Source organism: Sus scrofa, chromosome 6, assembly GCF_000003025.6.
Source record: "Sus scrofa isolate TJ Tabasco breed Duroc chromosome 6, Sscrofa11.1, whole genome shotgun sequence".
Lineage (NCBI taxonomy): Eukaryota > Metazoa > Chordata > Mammalia > Artiodactyla > Suidae > Sus > Sus scrofa.
The window spans coordinates 72,129,404-72,151,973 of NC_010448.4; the positions used below are offsets into that span (position 1 = coordinate 72,129,404).

Below are 22,570 nucleotides of genomic sequence, written 5' to 3' on the forward strand. Positions count from 1 at the left end.
TTCTCCTGGCTTCCAGGTGGCCTTAGGCGAGGACTGCCCTCTTGAGTATCACTGCCTCTGCCTGCAGCATAACAGTTAGACTGGCACATTTGGGGGTTTGGGAGTGGAGCTGGGAGGACCTCAGGGATGAGAGTTGGAGGGTGGTTGGAGGTGAGGCCTTTGCCTGGAGCTTCTCTGCTTCTCTTCTCCAGAGCCTTCCCTGTGCCCTCAAGGGCCCACTGACTGCAGGAAGCAGTGTGATCGTGGCTACTACGTGGACACCAATGGCCGCTGCACAGCCTGTGTGACCTGTTCTGAAGGTAAGGGCCCTGACTCTCCAAGGGCTCCTTCCCGGGAGGGTGGGGAGCCTTGAGGGTTGGGTTGGGGGGTGGGCAGGGGAGGCAGAGAACCTTGAAGGTGGGGGAGCATCAAGATTAGGTGCCTGGGAGTTCCCGTCGTGGCACAGCGAGTTGTGAACCTGACTAGTATCCATGAGGATGTGGGTTTGATCCCTGGCCTCGCTCCGTGGGTTAAGGAGCTGGCTTTGCCGCCAGCTGCAGTGTAGGTCACAAAGGCAGCTCGGATCTGGCGCAGGCCCCAGTTGCAGCTCTGACTTGACCCCTAGCCTGGGAACTTCCATATACTGCAGGTGTGGCCCTAAAAAGAAAAGAAAAAAAAGATGTGGTGCCATCCTCTGAATTGTCCCCAGAGGCTTCAGTTTCCCCCCGTGGATTTGGAATTATTATCCACTGTGATCTTTTGCATCCATGCTTTTTTAAAGGAGAGACTTAGCTCTCATGTTTCCTCAAGGGAGGGACTCACACTTACTGAGTTTGCTCATTGCTAACCTCCTAGCGGAAGAATCTTTTTTTTTTTTTTTCCCTTCTTTTCTTTTTAGGGCTGCACCTGCAGCATATGGAGATTCCCAGGCCAGGGGTCGAATCAGAGCTACAGCTGCTGGCCTACACCACAGCCACAGCAATGCCAGATCCTTAACCCACTGAGCGAGACCAGGGATCGAACCTGCAACCTCATGCTTCCTAGTCGGATTCGTTTCCGCTGTGCCCCGACGGGAACTCTGGAAGAGACTTTCTTAACCCAGCTTTACTGTGAGGAATCCGAGGCTTAGGGGAGTTAAGGGCCTTTCCAAAGTTACAACATTCTGCTAAAAGGGCAGCGCGGCAGCTTGAACTGCTGGTCTGACACCGAGAATTCTGTGCTTCCCCTTGGACCACGGTGGTTCCAGGAGACCTCTCTCAATAAGAGCGTTTATTGTTTAATTTCTTCTTGTGGGGAGTGAATGTGGTTTGTGTGCTAGCTAATGCTCGTTTGTTGGGTTTTTTGGAGGGTGGGGTGGGGAAATTTGTTGAGATTTCTTGTGGCCTCATATATTTTCATACTTCTTAGTATGTTTAGTGGGTGAGGGTACATGTGTATTCTGTTTGTTGTGTAAAAAATTCCATGTATACCGGTCTGATCAAGCTGGTGACTTGTGTTCTTTAAAATAACATATATCCCTCATTTATTTTTGTCGCCTCCACAAAGGTTGGTTTTTGAGGTAGAGGCGTTAACATCTACCTCCCAATGGTTTTTCGTCAGATTTTCATTGCATTCTATCTATTTTTGCTTCATAAATGTCAAAGCTGTGTTATTAGGTACAATATTCATGAGTATCATGTTATCTTGGTGGGCTGAAATATATCTCCTTGTTCCTTATAATGTGTTTTATCTTAATTCCATTTTTTTAAAATTGCTTTTTAGGGCTGCACCTGCTGTACATGGAGGTTCCCAGGCTAGGGGTCAAATCGGAGCTACAGCTGCCGGCCTACACCACAGCCACAGCAACGCCAGATCTGAGCTGGGTCTTCGACCTACACCACAGCTCACGGCAACGTCGGATCCTTAAGCCAGTGAGCGAGTCCAGGGATCGAACCCACAACCTCGTGGTTCCTAGTTGGATTCGTTTCCGCTGCACCATCATGGGAGTTCTTTTTTGTTTGATTTTGGTATTGTCATTCTTCTTTGTTTACGTTAGCATTTCTCTGGTAATTTAAAATTTTTAAAATTAATGACTACATGTTATATTTCTAAATTTAAAACATTTTTGGCCACCCTGAAGCAGGTGGAAGTTTCTGGGCCAGAGATCAAACCCGAGCCATGGCTGTGACCCGAGCCACAGCAATGACAGCACTGAACCACTAGGAACTCTGAGGACTGCACTTTATTAAACAAAATTTATATGCCTTGTAAAAATTCAAACACTAGGGAGTTTCCGCCGTGGCTCAGGGGTAACGAACCCGAAGAGTATCCCTGAGGACTCGGGTTTTGATCCCTGGCCTTGCTCAATGGGTTAAGGATCCGGCGTTGCTGTGGCTGCGGTGTAGGCTGGCAGCTGCAGCTCCGATTGGACCCCTAGCCTGGGAACTTCCATATGCCCCAGGTGCGGCCCTAGAAAAGACAAAAAAGAAAAGAAAAGAAAAGAAAATTCAAGCAATACATAGGCATAAGGGGATGGGGTGAACTCTGCCCCTCCCCATCAGTGGTTGACCGACACATCTCTGTCCCTTTATACAGAGAGAAGAAGGGGTAGGTTAGTAGCCAGACAGGCTGTACACATAGAGAAAGAAGGACTCTTTAAGAGGATGGGATCATCCTATTTATGGCATTAAAAAGATTACATCTCACTTCATTCAAATATATCAGAGTGAGAAGGAACTAGGTGAAGTAACTATCATAGAGACAGTAGTGCCTTAAAAAGCCTCTAAAATTGGAGTTCCCGTCGTGGCTCAGTGGTTAACGAATCCGACTAGGAACCATGAGGTTGCGAGTTCGATCTTTGGCCTCGCTCAGTGGGTTAAGGATCCGGTGTTGCCGTGAGCTGTGGTGTAGTTCGCAGACCCAGCTCGGATCCCGAGTTGCTGTGGCTCTGGTATAGGCTGGTGGCTACAGCTCCAATTAGACCCCTAGCTTGGGAACCTCTGTATGCCGAGGGAGCGGCCCTAGAAAAGGCAAAAAGACAAAAAACAACAAAACAAAACAAAACAAAGCCTCTACAATTAAGAAAAGAGGTTATGAAAATCCATCAGCGGCTAGGAATCCTTTAAGGAATGACTGTCTCTTGTGGCAATGTCTTAATCTCCTTGTTTCAGCGCTGGGGTAGGAGAGCATCCATTGAGTCCTTGTAAAGAAAAATGAAGTGTTTTTTTCACTCCTTGTAAAGAGAGATGAAGCTTGCCAGCCTAGCTGTCCTCTCAGTCTGGGCTGCTGGTCTTCTTTTCTGTGGCCCTGAGGTCCTCGGCCCGTGTTAGCATTACTTGGCTATTGAAATTAATTTATTCACTGCACACTGTGAGTCCACTTACCACAGCTTCTCAGGCCTGAATTTTTCCTTTCCCTTTTTTTTTTTTTTTGGCTCTGCCCATGGCATGCCAAGGTTCCCAGGGCCAGGGAGCTCCGCTTTCACCTCCAGCCTGGGAACTTCCATATGCAATAGGTGCAGCCCTAAAAAGCAAAAAAAAAAAAAAAAAAAAAAAAAATTTGTTCAGTGGCTCTAAGGACATTCTTATTTGGGGGCGACTCTCAGCATCATCCAGCTCTGAGACTTTCTCATCTTCTCCAGTAGAAACTCTGTCCCCCTTAAATACTAGCTCCCCGGAGTTCCCGTTGTGGCACAGTGGTTAATGAATCCGACTAGGAACCATGAGGTTGCGGGGTCGGTCCCTGCCCTTGCTCAGTGGGTTAAGGATCTGGCGTTGCCGTGAGCTGTGGTGTAGGTTGCAGACGCAGCTCGGATCCCGCGTTGCTGTGGCTCTGGCGTAGGCCAGTGGCTACAGCTCCGATTCGACCCCTAGCCTGGGAACCTCCATATGCCAAGGGAGCGGCCCAAAGAAATAGCAAAAAGACAAAAAAACAAAAACAAAAACAAAAACTCTAGCTCCCCGTCGCCCACCCCTGGCCCCCTGCAAGCCCTTGTCAACTACCCTTCTCCTCTCTGTCTCTCTGAATTGGGCTGCTCTAGGAAGTTCATGGAAGTGGAAGCATACGATATTTATCCTTTTGTGACTTATGTCACTTAGCATAACGTCTTCAAGGTGCATTCCTGCTGTAGCATGTCGTGGAATTCCCTTCCTTCTTAAGGTGGAATAATATTCCATTGGATAGGAGTTCCCGTTGTGGCGCAGCAGCTTAAGAACCCAACCAGTGGGAGTTCCTGTCGTGCCTTAGTGGTTAAAGAACCTGACTAGTATCCTTGAGGATGAGGGTTTGATCCCTGGCCTCACTCAGTGGGTTAGGGATCCGGTGTTGCCTTGAGCTGTGGTGTAGGTCGCAGATGCACCTCGGATCCTGAGTTGCTGTGGCTGTGGTGTAGGTTGGCGGCTGTGTCTCCAATTTGACCCCTAACCTGGGAACTTCCATATGCTGCCAATGTGGCCCTAAAAAGACAAAAAGAAAAAGAAAAAAAAAAAAGAGCGAACCCAAGCAGTATCCATGAGGATGTGGTTTCGAATCCCTGGCCATGCTCAGTGGGTTAAGGATCCCCCGTTGCTGTGAGCTGTGGTGTAGGTCGAAGATGTGGCTGAGATCTGGTGTGGCTGTGGCTGTGGTGTAGGCTGGCAGCTGCAGCTCTGATTTGACCTCTAGCTTGGGAACCTCCATGTACCGCAGGTGTGGCCTGAAAATTTAAAACAATTTCATCAGATGGATCTACCATATTTTGTTTCTTCATATCCATGAATAGGGGTTGTTTACACCTTTTCTCTTTTTAAATTTTTTTTAGTTTTTTTTGGAAGCACCAGAGCATGCAAAAGTTCCCAGGCCGGAGATCACATCTGTGTCACATTGTAACCAGAGCCACAGCAATGGCAAGGCCAGATCCTTAACCCTCTGAGCCACGAGGGGGCGCCATCGAGTTGGTTCCTCCTTGGGGCTGTTGGGAATATTGTCGCGGTGGACGTCATCGTCCAAACGTCTCTTCAAGTCCCCGCTCTCCTTTCTTTTGGGTATCCGCTCAGCAGCGGGATTGCTGGATCCTGTGGTTGCTCTGTGTTTAATTGCTTGAGGAACTGGAGCGCTACTTCTGACCCTCAGTCCAGGAGCCCGAGGGCCTGGGTGGGGGACAGAGAGCAGCCAGAGATGGGTGTTGTCCTCACAGGTGCAGGGGTGTACCTTCCCTTCTGTCAGATGGTTGTTATCAGAGCTCCTGATGCCTCGAAAGGGGTGCACCCCACACTTGGGGTGTCTGCTTGTTTCTGCCACTTGGCCTGGCTCCCTGGAATTGGCAAGTCTATGCACCCTTGTCTGCCTCTGCCAGGCCTGTGATGGTCTGTGCAGGCAGCTACTCGAAGAGTTTTTTCTTGAGTTTTCCATGGATGTCTACTCATTGCCTGTCATCGGCCTCTCCAGATTTTTTTTTTTTTTGACCCACAACATAAGTATCACAATATATGGCTGTATCACATTTTGTTTACCCATTTATCAGTCGATGGACATTTGGGTTGTGTCTGCTTTTTGGTTATTATGAATAATGCTGTCATGAGCGTTCACGTACACATATTTGTGTGGACATGTGTTCAGTCGTCGTGGGCATGTCCCTAGGAGTGGAATTGCTGGGTCATATGGTAAGTCTATGTTTAACTTTTCGAGGAGCTGCCAGGTTGCCTTCCCCAGCTCTGTACTACTTTATTGTTATTTATTTATTTTTGGCCGCCCTCACGGCATGCAGAAGTTCCGGCGCCAGGGTTTAAGCCCACGCCACAGCAGTGACCTAAGCTGCTGCAGAGACAAAGCTGATCCTTAACCCGCTCTGCCACCGGGGAACTCCACTTTATATCCCCACTGGCATTTTCTGAGGACCCCAATTTCTCCACCTCCTTGTCAACACCTGTCATTGTCTGTCTGTTTGATCCTCTTCATCCTAGTGGATACGATGTGGTCTGTCATTGTGGTTTTGGTTTGATGACTAATGGTTGGATGTCATGACTAATGACGTTGAGCGTTTTTTTTGTTTTTTTTTGTTTTTTTTTTTTTGCTTTTTAGGGCCACACCTGCAGCATATGGAAGTTCCCAGGCTAGGGGTCAAATCGGAGCTGTAACTGCTGGCCTACACCACAGCCACAGCAATGCTAGATCCGAGCTGCGTCTGTGACCTATACCACAGCTCATGGCAACGCCGGATCCTTAACCCACTGAGCAAGGGCAGGGACCGAACCCGCAACCTCATGGTTCCCAGTCGGATTCGTTAACCACTGTGCCATGACGGGAACTCCTAATAGGTCTTTTTAAAGAGCAATGTTTGGAGTTCCCGCTGTGGTGCAATGGGATTGGTGGCATTTTAGGAGCGCCACAATTTCCATCCCCAGCCCTGCACAGTGGATTAAGGATTAGGCGTTGCCACAGCTGTGGCTGAGATCACAACTGTGGTTCAGATCTGATCCCTGGCCCAGGAACTTCGTATGTTGCAGGGTGGCCAAAAAAGAAAATTAAAAAAAAAAAAACAAGGAAAAGAAAATTTAAAAAAAGGAGGAGTTTTCAATTCATAGAAAAACTGAGCATAGAGTACAGAGATGTCTCATAAGCTTCTCTTCTCCATCACTCCTCAATTTCCTTCTTTATTCTTTCTTGCATTAGTATGATACCTTGTTGACAGTTGAAGCGATATTGTTACATTATTATTATTTTTTTTTGTCTTTTCTAGGGCGGTGCCTGCCGCATATGGAGGTTCCCAGGCTAGGGGTCTAATTGGAGCTGCAGCCGCCAGCCTACACCACAGCCACAGCAACGGGGGATCTGAGCCGTGTCTGCAACCTACACCACAGCTCACAGCAACACTGGATCCTTAACCCACCGAGCAAGGCCAGGGATGGAACCCGCAACCTCATGGTTCCCAGTCGGATTCGTTAACCACTGCGCCACGACGGGAATGCCCGTATCCTATGGTTTTTGACAGCTGTTTAATGTCATCACTGCTGTGCTCTCATGCACGACAGTGTCACTGCCCTAAGCATCCTCTACGCTCTGCTCGTTCATCCTCCCCCCTCCCACCTGCTACTGAGCTCTGGCCACCACTGATCTTTCTACTGTCTCTGTGGTTTTGTCTTTTCCTACATGTCACGTGGTTGGAATCACAGTATGTAGCCTTTCCATTGGCTTCTTTCACTTAGAAATGTGCATTTAATGTCTTTGAGGCCCATTTTACATTTGGGACATTAATTTATTTTTAATATGATTTTATTGATCTCCAGGGAGGTGGGCTGGGAGCTGGAGGCTGCCCGTGGACCCCGCCTACGCGACACTCTCGCCCTCCGCTGGAAGGAAGGGCTGGGCGTGGCAGCCGCTCTGCCCAACAGGTCCATGCTGGACCATCCTGGGGGGGTTTCTGGGTCCCTTCCTTCCCCCTCCCTCTGTCCCCGATTGACCCTTCTCCGTGTCCCATAGACTACCTCGTGGAGAAGAAGCCGTGCTCGTGGAACTCCTCCGGCGTGTGCGAATGCCGGGCTGGCATGTTTTGCGGGACGTCAGCCGTCAACTCCTGTGCCCGCTGCTTGCCCCACTCCGTCTGCCCCCCCGGGAAGGTTGTCAAGTTCCAGGGTGAGTCTCCCCACAGGGCCACCATCTGTGTCAATACCGCCCCACCCCACCCAGACCTCCCCCTCCTCCTTCCTGTTGGACGGATCGCATCTTCTATGCAGACGATGCCCAGAGGCCACGATGCCACATCCCTGCGCCTTGTGTCTCACGCTCAGGAGGACCCTGGTGGCCTGAGGCACCGGCCTGGATGGAGGAGGTCTTGGGTTGGTCTGAGGCCCCAGGACAGAAATCTCTGATCCCCAATAAACAAGAAAGAAACCTCAAGTTTCTGTCCTGGGAGGCTCCCCAGAAGATGAGGGCTGGTTTCCCTTCACAATCAAGTCATTGGGAGTTAGAGGCACCAGGAGACTGGGCGCCAGGTTCAAGACTGAGAAATGGGTTTCTTTTCCAGTTTGCTGTGTGACCTCAGGCAAGTCCCTTGCCTTCTCTGGGCTTCTAGTTTTCTGACAGTACAAGGAGGGCCTGTGATCAGAGAGGAGATAAGGACCATAGATCTTGTGTGGGTGGCATTGGGGGTGCCTTTCAGAAGGGAGGTGTGGGGAGTGGGCGGGCTTTGGACCACAGCCCAGAAGAGGTGGTGCGGCCACACAGAGGGCAGCGGTAAGAGGGAGTGTCCACTGGGACCGCAGTGCCCACCAAAGCCTGTGATGCCTCCCCCAACTTGATCTTTTTCTGTAGCCCCCTCCTTCCTGCCTTCCCTCAGCCGTCACAGCCAGCCCCTCCCCAGTCCCATAGATTTTGCCCCCTTGTTCTCTCTTCCTCCCGCCACCCCCTCATTCCTCTTCTCAGAGCCACCCCTGCAAAACCGAATCCAATGGGGTGAACCACACACATACCTGCTAAAACACTTAGCGTCTTCTCATTATTCTGGAGGTGAGGACACGATCCTGTGGTAACAGAGGACAGGCTTTTTAGGGGATATATTTTTTTTTAACCCTGGATGCCCTTTGGCATTTTGGGTGGCCAGCTTATTGGGTTCCAGGTCTGGGAGATACAAAGCCAGGAGAAAACCCAGGGGACTCAGCCCTTTGCCATTTCTGCATCCCAAGGCCACTCACCTTCGGTCTTCTCCTCACCGCCTTTCAGAGTCTCTGCTTTACATGCAAGTGCAAGGCTTTTAGCTGTACTCCGTGGGAGGAATAGGACAAAGGGTACCCACCCCCGTCTTTCTGGAAGCAGAGTGTGGAGGACGTGACTCTGTGTGGGCGGCCCCGCCTTCCTCCAGCCTCAGCTTTCAGCACCAGCCCCTCCCTTTCTGGGCTCTGGCTGATCTGCTCCATGGACCCACAGTGATTCTCCATCTACCAGGCCTTTGCACATACCATTCCCTCTGCCTGGGACACCCTTCCCTCCCCATTCACTTAGTCAACTCGACTCTGCCTTCAGTTCTCTGTCTAAGCATCCGTCCAGAAGCTCTTGACCTCTCACAGATCCTGTCTCCTTCCCAGCATGGATGCAAACGCTCTGTCTTGGTGTGATCGGTGCTTGTCTCCTTCCCTAGGCCGTAGCTCCGAGAGGGCCAAGACCATGCCCATCCCCCCATAGTCATCTCCCTGCTGCCCAATCCAATGCCAGGTGCAGAGGCTGCTTTGCAGAGATACCTGTTGCATGATGTAACAGGGAGATCAGAGCTGGGGGGTGGATGGGGTTCAAATCTGGCCAGATTCTCCCTGGTCATGCAGAACCCTCCACAGAGGGACACTCAGAAGCCCACCACCTGCAAGCAGGGCCAGGCAGGGAGTGGAAAACCCTCTGGACTGGGCATCTGATACCTGGGATTTTGTAGAGCTTTGCATCTATGAGGCATGTTCCCATCCATCTCTGGGACTCAGTCTTCCCATTGTCATTTGTGGAGGGGTGACTATAAGGCCTTGCCTGGGAGCCTTTCTAGCTCAGGAACACTTGTGTCTCTAGGAAAGATAGCCTTGAGTTTTGTTACTCCAGCCTGTGGACCGGCTCCAGCAGATGAGGCTCTCTTGATGGGTGTTTCTGAATATGCCACACGGTGGCGCCAGAGGCCTCTTTTTGCTGCCCTCAGACCTGCAGCCTCAAACAGTATGACCCACACCTCCGGCCATTGAACCGGAACACTTAAAATGTGGCTAGTTACATTGAGATGTGCTGTCAGAATAGAATATGCACTGGATTTGAAATAGCGTAAAAAATGTAAGCCGTCTCATTGATCACCTATTGGCATAATATTTTAGATATATTGGGTTAAGTAAATGTATCGTTTACATTAATTTCACTTCTTTTTTCTTTGTTTTTTTTTGTTTTTTTGGTTTTGTTTTGTTTTTTTCTTTTTAAAGGGTTGCACCCGTGGCATATGGAAGTTCCCAGGCTGCACCTCAAATCAGAGCTGCATCTGTGGACTACACTACAGCTCACAGAAATCCTGGATCCTTAACCCACTGAATGAGGCTAGGGATCAAACCTGCATCCTCATGGATACTAGCCTAGTTCTTAACCTGCTGAGCCACAATGGGAACTCCCTCTTTCTGCTTTTTAAAATGTGGCTACCAGGAGTTGCCTTGTGGTGCCATGGGTTAAGTACCAGGTGTTTTCACTGCAGTGGCTTGGGTTGCTGTTGCAGTATGGGTTTGAGCCCTGGCCTGGCAATGTCCACATGCTTTAGGTGTGGCCAAAACATATTTTTTTTGTTTGTTTTTTTTGCCATTTCTTGGGCCGCTCCCACAGCATAGGGAAGTTCCCAGGCTAGGGGTCGAATCGGAGCTGTGGCCGCCGGCCTACACCACAGCCACAGCAACTCGGGATCCAAGCCACATCTGCAATCTACACCACAGCTCACGGCAACGCCGGATCCTTAACCCACTGAGCAAGGCCAGGGATTGAACCGGCAACCTCATGTTTCCTAGTTGGATTAGTTAGCCACTGAGCCACGACGGGAACTCCCAAAAAATAAATTTTAAAAAACGGCTACTAGAAAATAATTTTTTTTTTTCTTTTTAGGTCCACACTCATGGCATATGGAGGTTCCCAGATTAGGGGTTGACTTGGAGCTACAGCTGTCGGCCTGCACCACAGCCACGGCAGTGCTGGGTCTGAGCTGCATTTGCAATCTTCATAGCATCCCCTGGCAACTCCGATCCATGATCTGCTGAGCAAGGCGAGGGATCAAACCCTCTTCCTCATGGATACTAGCTGTATTCATTTCTGCTTTGACACAATGGGAACTCCTAGAAAATTTTAAATGATGTGTGATTCACATATTTTTTTGGATAGCACTGTTATAGAAATGCTCTAACCTTTGGCTGCCAAATCCTGGCTAACTTCTAGATTCCTCTCTGGGTCTTCTCACCGAGCAATTTTCAAGGCCTCAGTGTCTCCAGCTATAAAATGGAGAACAGCTTCTGCCTCAGATTGAGTTTATAGCTAAGCCTTACGCTAAGACCCAGCACAGGCTGTCTCTCCTGAAATTCTCCAGACTCCCAAAGACTGTATCATTTCACGAAGGAGGAAATTGAGGTTCAGGGATGGCAGGTAATTGCTCAAGACCACAGACTATCTAATCCAGCTTTTGAACCTTATGCCGGGGTCTTGTCAACCCACCACAGCACAGAGAGACAAGATAAGCCAGCATTGCTCATACCTGCCTCCACCAAAACCTTCAAATTCTACTTAATTGAAAACACTGTGTGTTTCATTCTTCACTTTACTTTCACTCAGTAGTCTTCAGAAGTCTTTAGCTTGCAAGTTACAAAATTTTTTGGCTCATGTAACCTTTGTGGAGCTTCAGGCATGGCTGGATCCAGGAGCTCTGTCTTTTCCCAGCTCTCATCTCTACTCCCCTATGTATTGGTTTGTATGATACCCACCAAGCAGCTCCAGGCTTGCTTCCTACTCAACCCCAGCAGAAAGACAGCTTTTCCTTCGCTCATTCTCAACAGCCCAAATAAAAGTTTGAAATTTCACCTCATAGGTGCCCACCTGGGAGCCAGTCCATCATGGGCAGAGGCATGGGGTGGATTCATTGATCCAGCCTGGTCCCACGGCGACTCCCGCAAGTGGGGATGTGGGGTGGTCATTCGGTCCTGGCTCCTCAGCACAGACACTCAGGTTGGGAGAGGAAATTCTCCAGGGAACACTGGGTTGCTTTGCCCCAGCGGGGAGCAGATGCTGGTCAGGCACAAATGCCAGAGGGCCACCGTGTTTTCCTGGCTCGTGGTGAAGGGTCCGTTCCCAGAGTCTCTGGCCTCCTCGGTACCAAGTCTGAAGGCATTACCGTCCTCCCTGTAGGCACAGCACAGAGGGACACTGTCTGTGAGCTGCCTCCCCCAGGGGCCAGCCCCGACTGCAGCACCAACCCACAGGACTGCAAGGCCCCCGCCAGGTGACGCCCCGCCCTCTCCCGCCCAAGTCACCTTAGCGTGGGGCTGTCCCACCCCACTGGATGCTCAGGGCACTGCTGGCTGGGGGCGCGGGTGGGCTTCAGCCCAGGGTGGTTTTCTGCCAAGCCCATCAGTGTTTGGAGGCCTGGGTATGTGTCCAGCCTGCCCTGAGCACACAGCAGACCCAGCAGGCCTAGAAAACAGCCCTTGCTCCCTGGAGCTGACAGCGGGCCTGCCAGAGGCTGAGGGCAGAGGCCCTGGGACCCCGTCTCGATGGGCACGGTTCTCCTAAGCACAGACTTCCCTTGCGCCATCAGGAGAATTGCCAGTCCCATCCCTGGCTTCCTTCCCAGCGGCACCACCCCCCAGGCCAAGCCGGCCCTTGCATCCCCAGCGAGCTCCGAGGCCAGGACCACGCTTCTCAGAGGCACCACCCCCTTCGCCAGGGAAGATGCTCCTAAATCACCTCCCAGCTCTTCCTCCTCCGTGGGGAAGCTCAATCCAGATCCACGTAAGTTCTCCAGAGAAAGGGGGCGACGGTGTCTGATTGGCGGGCGACTGTGTGTGGCGGTCAGGGTCGGGGTGCTGAGCTGTGGGGAGAAGGGGGGCTCAAGGTCTTCTGGGGCCGAGGGCTTTGGGGGCCAGAGTAGGTGATGGAAGGACTCTTGGCTTCACATTCGGAGTGCCTCCTGTGTGCCAGACAGGAGGCAGGGGCTGGCGTGGGCAGCCTCTGTAGTGTCGATTTCATGCCCCCCTGGTTCCCATGGTGATGGACGGGCTCTCCGTTCCCTCTTGTTTCCCTCTCCATTCCCCAGCAGCCTATAGGGTCACCACACTTTGTTTATCCAAACAGTTTTTGGATATTTGGGTTGTTTCCATTTGGGGGCCATAATGAAAAATGAAAAACATTTGCACGTGTGTTTCCTAAAACAGTAATTCTTCACTGACTCTTTTTTTTTTTAATTTATTTAAAATTTTAAAAAAATTTTTTTTGGGTTTTTTTTTGTCTTTTTCCAGGGCTGCACCCACGGCATATGGAGGTTCCCAGGCTGGGGGTCGAGTTGGAGCTGTAGCCACCGGCCTACACCACAGCCACAGCAATGTGGGATCTGAGCCACGTCTGTGACCTACACCACAGCTCACGGCAACGCCAGATCCTTAACCCACTGAGCAAGGCCAGGGACCGAACCCGCCACCTCATGGTTCCTAGTCGGATTTGTTAACCACTGCGCCGCTACGGGAACTCCTGAACCTTACCATTTTTTTTTTTTTTTCTTTTTCTTGCCTTATTGTGTGGTCTACGATCCCCAGGACCAAACAAATAGAAGTTGTGATAGTAGCCATCCTTGCCTCGTTGCTGCACTCAAAGAAAAAGTGGCTTCCACAGTTTTGAGCGGGGCAGCGACAGAGCATTGAGAGGAAAGGGATAAGAAGCGGGGGATCCTGGTTAGGGGGCAGTAAGTGCTCTTCTCCTGTGTGGCCTGAGACATTCGTTCCCTTTCTGAGCCTCAGGATGCCCTCCGAATGGTTGACTGACATGTGCAGAGTTTGGGAGTTGGCTGTGGAGCTGGGCGGGGCTTCAGCCGTGGAGGGGCTGCTGGGGCCTCTGCCAGGGTGGCCTGACCTGAGCTTCTCTGCTTCTTTTCCTAGGGCTGACTCTACAGCAGCCCTGCCCTCAGGGGTCTGCTGACTGCCAGAAGCAGTGTGGCCGCAACTTCTACCTGGACAGGGACGGACGCTGCAAGGCCTGTGTGAGCTGTTTAAGAGGTAGGGGCCTGGTCTCTCCTCCGGGGGCTCCTTCCGGGGAGCAGGGGGCTCTTGCAGGAGAGGCCGAGGATCTGGGAGTGGGGAACCTTGAGTTCGGTCTTGGATGCTCAGCCTCTCGGATCTTGGTTCACCTTGCTGGGGTTTCTTGAGTCTAGTGATGCCCCATCATGATGGTGTTTTTTTGTTTTTGTTTTTTTCCTTTTCTTTTCAGGGCTGCAGGTGCAGCATATGGAAGTTCCCAGGCTAGGGGTTGAATTGGAGCTGCAGCTCCTGGCCTACACTGCAGCCACAGCCACGCCAGATCCGAGCCTCATCTGTGACCTACACTGCAGCTTGCGCCAACGCCTGATACTTAATCCACTGAGGGAGACCAGAGATGGAACCCGAATCCTCATGGAGACTAGTTGGGTTTTGAACCCGCTGAGCATGACGGGAGCTCCATGATTGTGGGTCCCAATGGCCCCGAGCAGAGCTTCTGTTCACTCACGCTTTCCTTCAAGGAAATGCTTGTTCATTGCCTACCTGTTCCAAGCTAGTCTCATTATCTTTCAGACCTTTCCTATGACGCCTGGATTGTGATTGCCCCCATTTAATTTAATTTATTTATGTGTCTTTTTTTTTTTTTTTTTTAGGGCCCTACCCACAGCATAAGGAGGTTCCTAGGCTAAGGGTTGAATTGGAGCTGTAGCTGCCAGCCTACACCGCAGCCACAGCAACATGGGATCCGAGCCACATCTGCGACCCACAGCTCACAGCAACACCGGATTCTTAACCCACTGAGCGAGGCCAGGGATTGAACCCCCGTCCTCATGGATACCAATTGGGTTCGTTAGCTGCTGAGCCACAAGGGAAACTCCGGTTGCCCCCATTTTACAGAAGAGGAAACTGAGGCTCAGGAAGTTGGGGGACTTCCAAGGGCCACAAGCCCTCGGGAATGGCTGGGCCAGGGTTTTTAAAAGTTTGTTTGTTTGTTTGTTTTTTCTTTCTTTCTTTTTTTTTTTTTTTTTAAGGGCTGCACCCATAGCATATGGAGGTTCCCAGGCTAGGGGTCGAATCAGAGCTACAGCTGCTGGCCTACACCACAGTTCACGGCACCACTGGATCCTTAACCCACTGAGTGAGGCCCGGGATCGAACCCGCAACCTCATGGTTCCTAGTCGGATTCGCTTCCGCTGCGCCACGACGGGAACTCCTCCTACATTCCTTTTCTTATATTATCCTCCCTCGTGTTCTGTACACAATGGAAGATAATATAGGCTATAGCTCCCTGTGCTGTACAGCAGAGCTCATTGCTCATCCATTCTAACCATAACCTTTGTGATGACCCAGTCCTGGAAGTCACACAGCATAAAACCCCAAGTACATTTTGCCTGAAGCGGGGGTCATGGGTCCTCCTTGAATCATGGAGGGAAAATAAATTGTGCATTTTGATGGGTAGATGGGGCCAGAGATATTTCCATTCTTGGAAAAACAGAAACTGTCCCAGCTGCCCTGTCAGATGGGGGAATAAGAGATGGACTCTGGGCCCGAGAATTCCTTCAACTTGCATAATCGAAGCCCTGTAAGGCCATGGAGTAGAGCCTGGGGTTCAGGTTAGCTCTATACTGGCGAGCTTATAAAACCAAGCAAGTGTCTTCACCTCGTCGGGACCCAGTTTCCTCATCTGTAAAATGGGCACAATCACAGTCTTCTCTCAGAGAACTGTCCTGGGAGTTAGTAGGTTAAACTAGGTTCTTCTGGATAATTGCATTGTGGTTATATTAATAGAATAGTATGATGAATAATGAGAGGTGCTGTCATTGTCCCAAACCATCCCACTCATCCCTGAGCTGGCTCTTGTCTTTGCACCGATCGCCCAAGCCATCCCCAGCTCCCGCACTCTCTGGAGTCTGCAGGAAGAGCCCTTGCAGTTCCTTATCTGTATCATGCAAGGCCTCTAACTATCCTGCCTCTTGAGAAATGTCCTTATTGAGCCAGTCACGTTTGTCTAAGCTACTGATGCATCGTTCCATTTCACCTGCAAAGAGAGCATGCAAAATATTCCCAACATATATACGTGCCTTAGTATCCTTTTTCTTTCGCAAAACCACTAACAGGAGGTCCCCTTGTGGCACAATGGGCTTGGCGGAATCTCTGCAGCACCAGGCTGCAGGTTCGATCCTAGGCCCAGTGCAGTCGGTTAAAGCATCCAGCGTTGCCCTAGTTGTGGGATAGGTTGTAACTGTGGCTCGGAAATCTGATCCCTGGCCCGGAAACTCCACATGCTGCAGGGCGGCCAAAAAAAAAAACAAACAAAAACCACTAACTTTTTTGATTTTGAAAGAAAACCCCACTTTTCATCATTGAATATTTCAAACATACTCAGAAGTAGATTGAATCAGGAGTGGTTACGGACTGTCACGCAGTTTTAAAGAATCATCAAGTCACAGCCAGTCTTGGTGCATCTCTCCCCACGCCCACTTATCCCTGTCCCGTGGATTCTTTCCTTCTCATTTTTCTGGCCACACCAGTGGCATGTGGAAGTTCCTGGAAGTTCCCCAGGCCAGGGGTTGAACCCAGGTCACAGCAGTGACCCGAACCACAGCAGTGATGATGCCGAGTCCCCAACAGCTAGGCCACCAGGGAACCCCTGGATTATTTTCTTTATTTAAAGGAACTTCTATTTTATTTTTTGGATTTTTTTCTTTTCGTAGCTTTACTGAGTGGTAGTGGACATACCGTAAAATGCACCTGTTTAAAGTGTGCGGTTTGATGAGTTTTGACACACGGATGTAGCTGTGAAACCATCACCACGCTCAAGATAAGTTTCCTCAAGGAGTTCCCGTTGTGGCGCAGCGCAAACCAATCCAACTAGGAACCATGAGCTTGTGGGTTTGATCCCTGGCCTTGATCAGTGGGTTAAGGATCCGGTGTTGCCATGAGCTGTGGTGTGGGTTGCAGACGTGGCTCGGATGTGCGTTGCTGTGGCCGTGGTGTAGGCTGGTGGCTATAGTTCCAAGTGGACCCCTAGCCTGGGAACCTCCATATGCTGTGGACGTGGCCCTAAAAAGACAAAAAAAAAAAAAAAAAGTTTCCTCAAGCTCCTTACCACCCCTCCCCTCCATTCCCTGCCCCTACTCCCATTCCCAGGGAACCTTCTGTCACCGTTGAAGAGTGTGCATTTCTTGGCTTTTCCTAGAAACAAAGCCATCCTTCCTTGTTGGCTTCTTTCATGCAGTGTAATTATTTTGAGCCCCCAAAGATCTGCTCTGCAGAACCGTCAAAGAGTCTAGGCTCCTGGGCAAATGCTTCTCTGTCCTCTGGGGGTTCTCTGGACCCCCTGCCCTTGGCAGCCCCATCCTTCCTCAGGGCCCTTCTCTGTGTCCCTCAGGTGACCTCGTGGAGAAAACACCATGCACGTGGAACTCCTCCAGCGTCTGCGAGTGTCGGCCTGGCCTGTTCTGTGCCACGTCAGCCATCAACTCCTGTGCCCACTGCGTCCCCCGCCCCATCTGCCCGCCAAGGATGGCCACCAAACTCCAGGGTGAGCGGTTCGCACCCCCAACCAAGGGGCCGAGTTCTGTGTCCCCACAGTGGCACCTCTCCCCACCCCCAACTGGGCAGATGACCTTCGACCCCCAGCTGTTAACGAGGTCAGGTTTGGGCTTTGGTTTTTCTTTGAATAGTTAGTTCCGGTGAGTGGGATAAAATCCAAACTTGGCCTTTGGATGAGAGTTTCTGATGACGATTTTTAAATTGTTTTCTAATTTAAAAATTCTTCTTCTCGAAATTGTTGGGCTGGTAAAATTTTGACTTGTTTGCAAGGCTGTTTTATGAACGCAAGCTAGATCTATGTACAGTTTATGAAGATGCTTCCAATTTAAACGGTGGGCATTCGCCAGAGTGCAGAAAAGTCTAAACCCTTGACGATGGGGAAAAGAAATCAAACGAATAAAGAGTTCATCGGCAGATGAGTGATTTCAACACATTTTTAGAAGGTAGAAACAGATGGGGACTTCCCAGTGTGGCTCAGCAGTTTAAGAACCTGACATAGCGCCCATGAGGATATGGGTTCGATCCCTGGCCTCGCTCAGTGGATTAAGGATCTGGCGTTGGCACAAGCTGCAGCTTGGACCTGGCATTGCTGTGGCTGTGGCGTAGGCTGGCAGCTGCAGCTCTGATTCGACCCCTAGCCTGGGAACTTCCATATGCCACACGTGCGGCCCTAAAAAACAAAATAACAACAACGATAACCACAAAACAGATGGAACAACAACAATAACCACAAAACAGATGGAACCAAGCGAAGGAAAGCTCATCTCAGACTTCACTGCATGAGGGCTGCAGAGGAGTGAGGGGTCACTTGCCCCCAAAATCTTCAAAGAGGCTCTGGATGCAGAGCAGGCAAATAAAATGCAGGATGGGACTGAGGGGAGAACTAGAAAGTGCAGGAAGCTGCAACGTCATCTCAAAAGGAAAAATTAAAAATTTGTAACAAGGCCAAACCAACCAAAAAGAAAAAGCACAATCTCAAAACTAAAATAGGAGTTCCTGCTGTGCCACAGTGGATTGGGAATCTGACTGCGGTGGCTCGGGTCACTGCAGAAGCACAGGTTTGATCCTCAGCCTGGTGCAGTGGGTTAGGGATCCGGTGGTGCTGCAGCTGTGCTGTGGGTCACAGCGGTGGCTCAGGTTCGATCCCTGGCCCAGAACTTCTATGTGCCTTGGGGGTGCAGCCATCAAATAAATAAATCCATAAATAAATAAAACAAATGAGTGAACATAACAACAACAAAATATGTAACAGTGATATGCCATGGGCACTGATATACCATGGGCATCTGAACAGATGGTGTCTGAGTTTTTAATTCCCTAAGGAAAATGATCGGCTTGTTTTTTTTTTAATCTTTTTTTTTTTTTTTTTTTACCTTTTTCAGGGCCATACCTATGGCATATGGAAGTTCCCTATGGGCTAAGGGTCAAATTGGACTACAGCCGCCAACCTACGCCACAGCCACAGCAACACGGGGTCCGAGCCGCATCTGTGACTTACACCACAGCTCACGGCAACGCCAGATCCTTAACCCATGGAACAAGGCCAGGGATCAAACCTGGGTCCTCGTGGATGCTAGTCAGATTCATTTCCACTGAGCCACCACTGGAACTCCCCAAAATGATCAGCTTTTTGGCTTGCAACACTGAAGGACTAGGGAGAGCCAATTTTTATTGGCTACTCTGGTACAAAGTCTGCTTTGCTTGTGTATTTGGGCGTCCACCCTGCCAAGAGCCTGATCCTGCTCAGTCACCCTGAAGAGAAGTCTGCCAGCTCACACGACCCACCCATGAACCCAGGGTGCCCAGGCAGACTGCCTGCTCAGGAAAGAGACCCGTCGTGAAAAGGACATACTAACACAGCAGCTGAAAAACACCACCTGCTGCTGGAATATTCATCATTGTTCTTTTCAAAAAATATGAATGAGTAAAGAAATCTTCAGACTTATAAGGAAAAACAGCAGTAAGAAGGAGAAAGTCAAGATACACAAACGGAAGCCCTTCCAAAGATAGAGCAATGATGAACCCACAAATGGAAGAGAAAAAAAAAATTAGTGTCCACAGAAAAATTCAAGAAGTTGTTACAACCACAAAATGAGAACAGAGGCAATGAAGAAAGCACAGTGAGCGCGTAGAGGACCAGAACTGGCTTTTAGAAAGTGGGCTTGCGGGGTTCCTGTTGTGGCTCAGCAGAAATGAATCTGATTAGCATCCAAGAGGATACAGGTTTGATCCCTGGCCTTGCTCAGTGGGTTCAGGATCCGGCGTTGCCATGAGCTGTGGTATAGGTTGCAAATGTGGCTCGGATCCCACATTTTTCTGGTTGTGGTGTAGGCTGACAGCTACAGCTCCAATTCGACCCCTCACCTGGGAATCTCCATATGCTGTGGGTGCAAGAAAGAAAGGAAGGGAGGAAGGAAGGAAGAAAGAAAGAAAGAAAGAAAGAAAGAAAGAAAGAAAGAAAGAAAGAAACAAAGAAAGAAAGAAACAAAGAAAGAGGGCTTGTTACCAATCTGTGGCTTCTCAGGTCCCAGCTCACCCTTCATTCTCTACCTTTTGGCCTGGGTGTGCCATAGGGAATTGAACTTTTCAAGCCCTTTTCCTTGTGAGTGTGATGCTAAACTTTGCCGTTAAGGGGCGCTGGAGGACCATCGCGGGAGGATTTGCTTTTTGTTGCTGCATTTGCTTTTTCTTGCTCTTGCTGCGGAGTCTGTCAGGAGGGACTGTGAGTGGGGACACCGGAGGGTGTCCTGCCCCAGTCATGCTTCTAGAGTGGGCAGTGTCCTGGCAACCTCGCAGGTTCAGATTAGGCCTGGTGACCCCCTTCTATGCTCTAGGCCTCATGTCAGCAAAAGAGCAAAAGTGCCGTAATTTCCACTGCACCACCCCCACCCCAGTCACCATGAGCCTGGGGAGTTCTGCACTGACAAGGTCCCTGTGTGCTCTCACAGGGTGCCGCACTGTTCCCTATAGACCTACCTGAGCTGAAAGTATGAACATTCAGATGGAAATGACCTTCTAGGAGCACAGCAGGATGAATGAAAATTACTCCCATCTAGACATAATAGATGTGTTCCATCTTTGTTTATCCATATTCACCAGTTGATGGACATCTGGCTTGTTTCCTGGGTAGGCCTATTATGAATCAAGCAGCTACAAACATCCCTAGCGATGGATGGCCAGGTCCCTGTGCTGGCCACACAAAATGTCTCGAGGGCCAGATCAAAGCTGGCCACCTGTTTTACTGGCGGGGGGCACCATGCATAGTGCCAGAGCTGGAACTGCACACAAAGATCCTGAGACAAGCCGAGTCCTCTATGCCAGACCACAGCAGCAACGTCTTAGCTGAACAGAGATTTTTTTTTTTTTACTCCGCTAAAATACAAGTATGTTTGAAAGCAGAATAAAAACATTGTCAGACATAAAAGGGCAGAGATTCTGCTTTTTCCCCAATATCTTTTCTTAGAAAGTTACTAGAAGATGCACTCCAGTTAAATGAGGGGCAAAAAAAAAAAAAAAAAAAAAAGAAAAAAAGAAAAGCCATGAAATCTAGAAAGCAGTGGTTCTATCTCGGGAGAGCGAGAAAGAGAAGTTCCAGAACGACAGCTGTGCTCCAGACCAGTTGACCTTCCTCAGAGCAGGAAAATGAAGGGCTCCAGGGAGTGTCTGCAGGAATGAAAGGTAGAATTGCAGTTGATTTCAGGAATAATAGCATTGAAAATCTTAAGGATTGAGGGAAGGCACATTATCCTTCTACTGACAAGGAAAAGAAAGGCAATTGAAAACTCTAGGAAAAACAAAAATCTGGTAAGAAATGTGCAGTGCAGGAGTTCCCATTATGGTGCAGTGGTTAACAAATCTGACTAGGAACCATGAGGTTGCAGGTTCGATTCCTGGCCTTGCTCAGTGGGTTAAGGATCTAGCATTGCAGTGAGCTGTGGTGTAGGTCGCAGATGCGGCTCGGATCCCATGTTGCTGTGGCTGTGGAATAGGCCAGGGTCTACAGCTCTGATTAGACCCCTAACCTGGGAACTTCTATATGCTGTGGGAGTGGCTCTAGAAAAGGCAAAAAAAAAAAAAAAATGTACATTGCAAATACAAAGATGGAAATTTTGTACACCCAGATGCAATTTCTGGGTGTACAAAAAAAAAAAAAAAAAAAAAAAAAGATTCCATTTGACCTCCATGATAAGACCATTCTCCTTTAAATGGCCCAAGGATCAGGTGTTTGAACTGAAAGAGAACTATTTCCCTGTTAAACAGTATCTTTTTTTAGTTTCTAAATTGGGCTACGAGTAAGCATTTCCTCACTTCCCCCTCTTCTAATGGGTCCTTACCAGAGAACGCAGGTGGACGAAGTTTGATTGGGTCCCGTTTGTTTATTTTGGCTTTTATTTCTATTGCCTTGGGAGACTGACCGGAAGAAAGTATCTTTAAGGCTGATGTCAGAGACCATTTGGCCTCTGTTCTCTTCTAGGAGTTTGATGGTGTCGTGTCTTATATGTAAGTCTTTAAGCTATTTTGAGTTTATTTTTGTGCGTGGTGTGAGAGTGTTCTAACTTCTTGATTTATACGTGGCGCCAGTATTTCAAATGTAATTCCAATGCTGATTTATAAATAAATAGAAATTACCATAACACATTGCCTGATCGCCCTTATAGCCTAAGGCCTCTGGGCTTCAATGAATTCAGGCAGTAGTCTGGGGACCACATGGAAAGAAAAAGCATCTCTTTGGAGACACTCCCCACCGCCCTCCCCACCCCCCACCCCCCCAAAAAGAGGAGAGTTCCTCAGGACTCTACTAGTCCAAGAAGAAAATTAATCCTAGCCTCATTTTATCTTCAAAGTATTTCAGGAAAAATCCGAGAGGCATCATGAAAGCTTTTTAGAAGGGAGGTGTGTGGGGGTGGGGGGTTTGCTTTATGCCACCTAAGAGAAAGGGTGCAGCTGCCAGGAACGGGGTGGGGAGGGGTGGGGAGGGCTACTCTCTCGGCATAACCCACTCCAAGTGTGAGCTGATTTTTTCTTGCCTTAGAAAAGCAGATGATTATCAGCTTGTAGGGAAGTGCTTGGCCCCCAGGCAGGAGCCCTGGGGTCCATTGGAGAGCTCTCAGGCCTGGGACTGAAACCAGGAGCCATGTTTTCTTGCTTTCTTTTTCTTTTTTTTTTTTAAGGGCCGCACCCACAGCATATGGAGGTTCCCAGGCTAGGGGTCAAATCAGAGCTGCAGCTGCCGGCCTACGCCACAGCCATAGCAACACCAGATCCAAGCTGCATCTGTGACCTACACTACAGCTCACGGCAATGCCGCATCCTTAACCCACTGAGGGAGGCCAGGGATCGAACCCTCATCCTCA

The 22,570-nt window shown here is 49.6% G+C and overlaps 1 protein-coding gene across 2 annotated transcripts in view; it reads left to right on the top strand.

Moving 5' to 3' along the window:
• TNFRSF8 (TNF receptor superfamily member 8) overlaps positions 1 to 22,570 on the top strand; it is a 71,574-nt gene that overhangs the window by 26,095 nt on the left and 22,909 nt on the right. Inside the window, exons 3-8 of one of the 2 annotated variants that reach the window (XM_021095373.1) lie at positions 192 to 299; positions 7,414 to 7,566; positions 11,824 to 11,917; positions 12,233 to 12,426; positions 13,566 to 13,682; positions 17,053 to 17,205. In XM_021095373.1, coding sequence (XP_020951032.1) covers positions 7,479 to 7,566; positions 11,824 to 11,917; positions 12,233 to 12,426; positions 13,566 to 13,682; positions 17,053 to 17,205 — 646 coding nt within the window. In that variant the 5' untranslated portion in view covers positions 192 to 299; positions 7,414 to 7,478. Of the gene's footprint in view, positions 1 to 191; positions 300 to 7,413; positions 7,567 to 11,823; positions 11,918 to 12,232; positions 12,427 to 13,565; positions 13,683 to 17,052; positions 17,206 to 22,570 lie in introns of those variants that run through there. The other variant, XM_021095372.1, reaches the window with a different exon arrangement.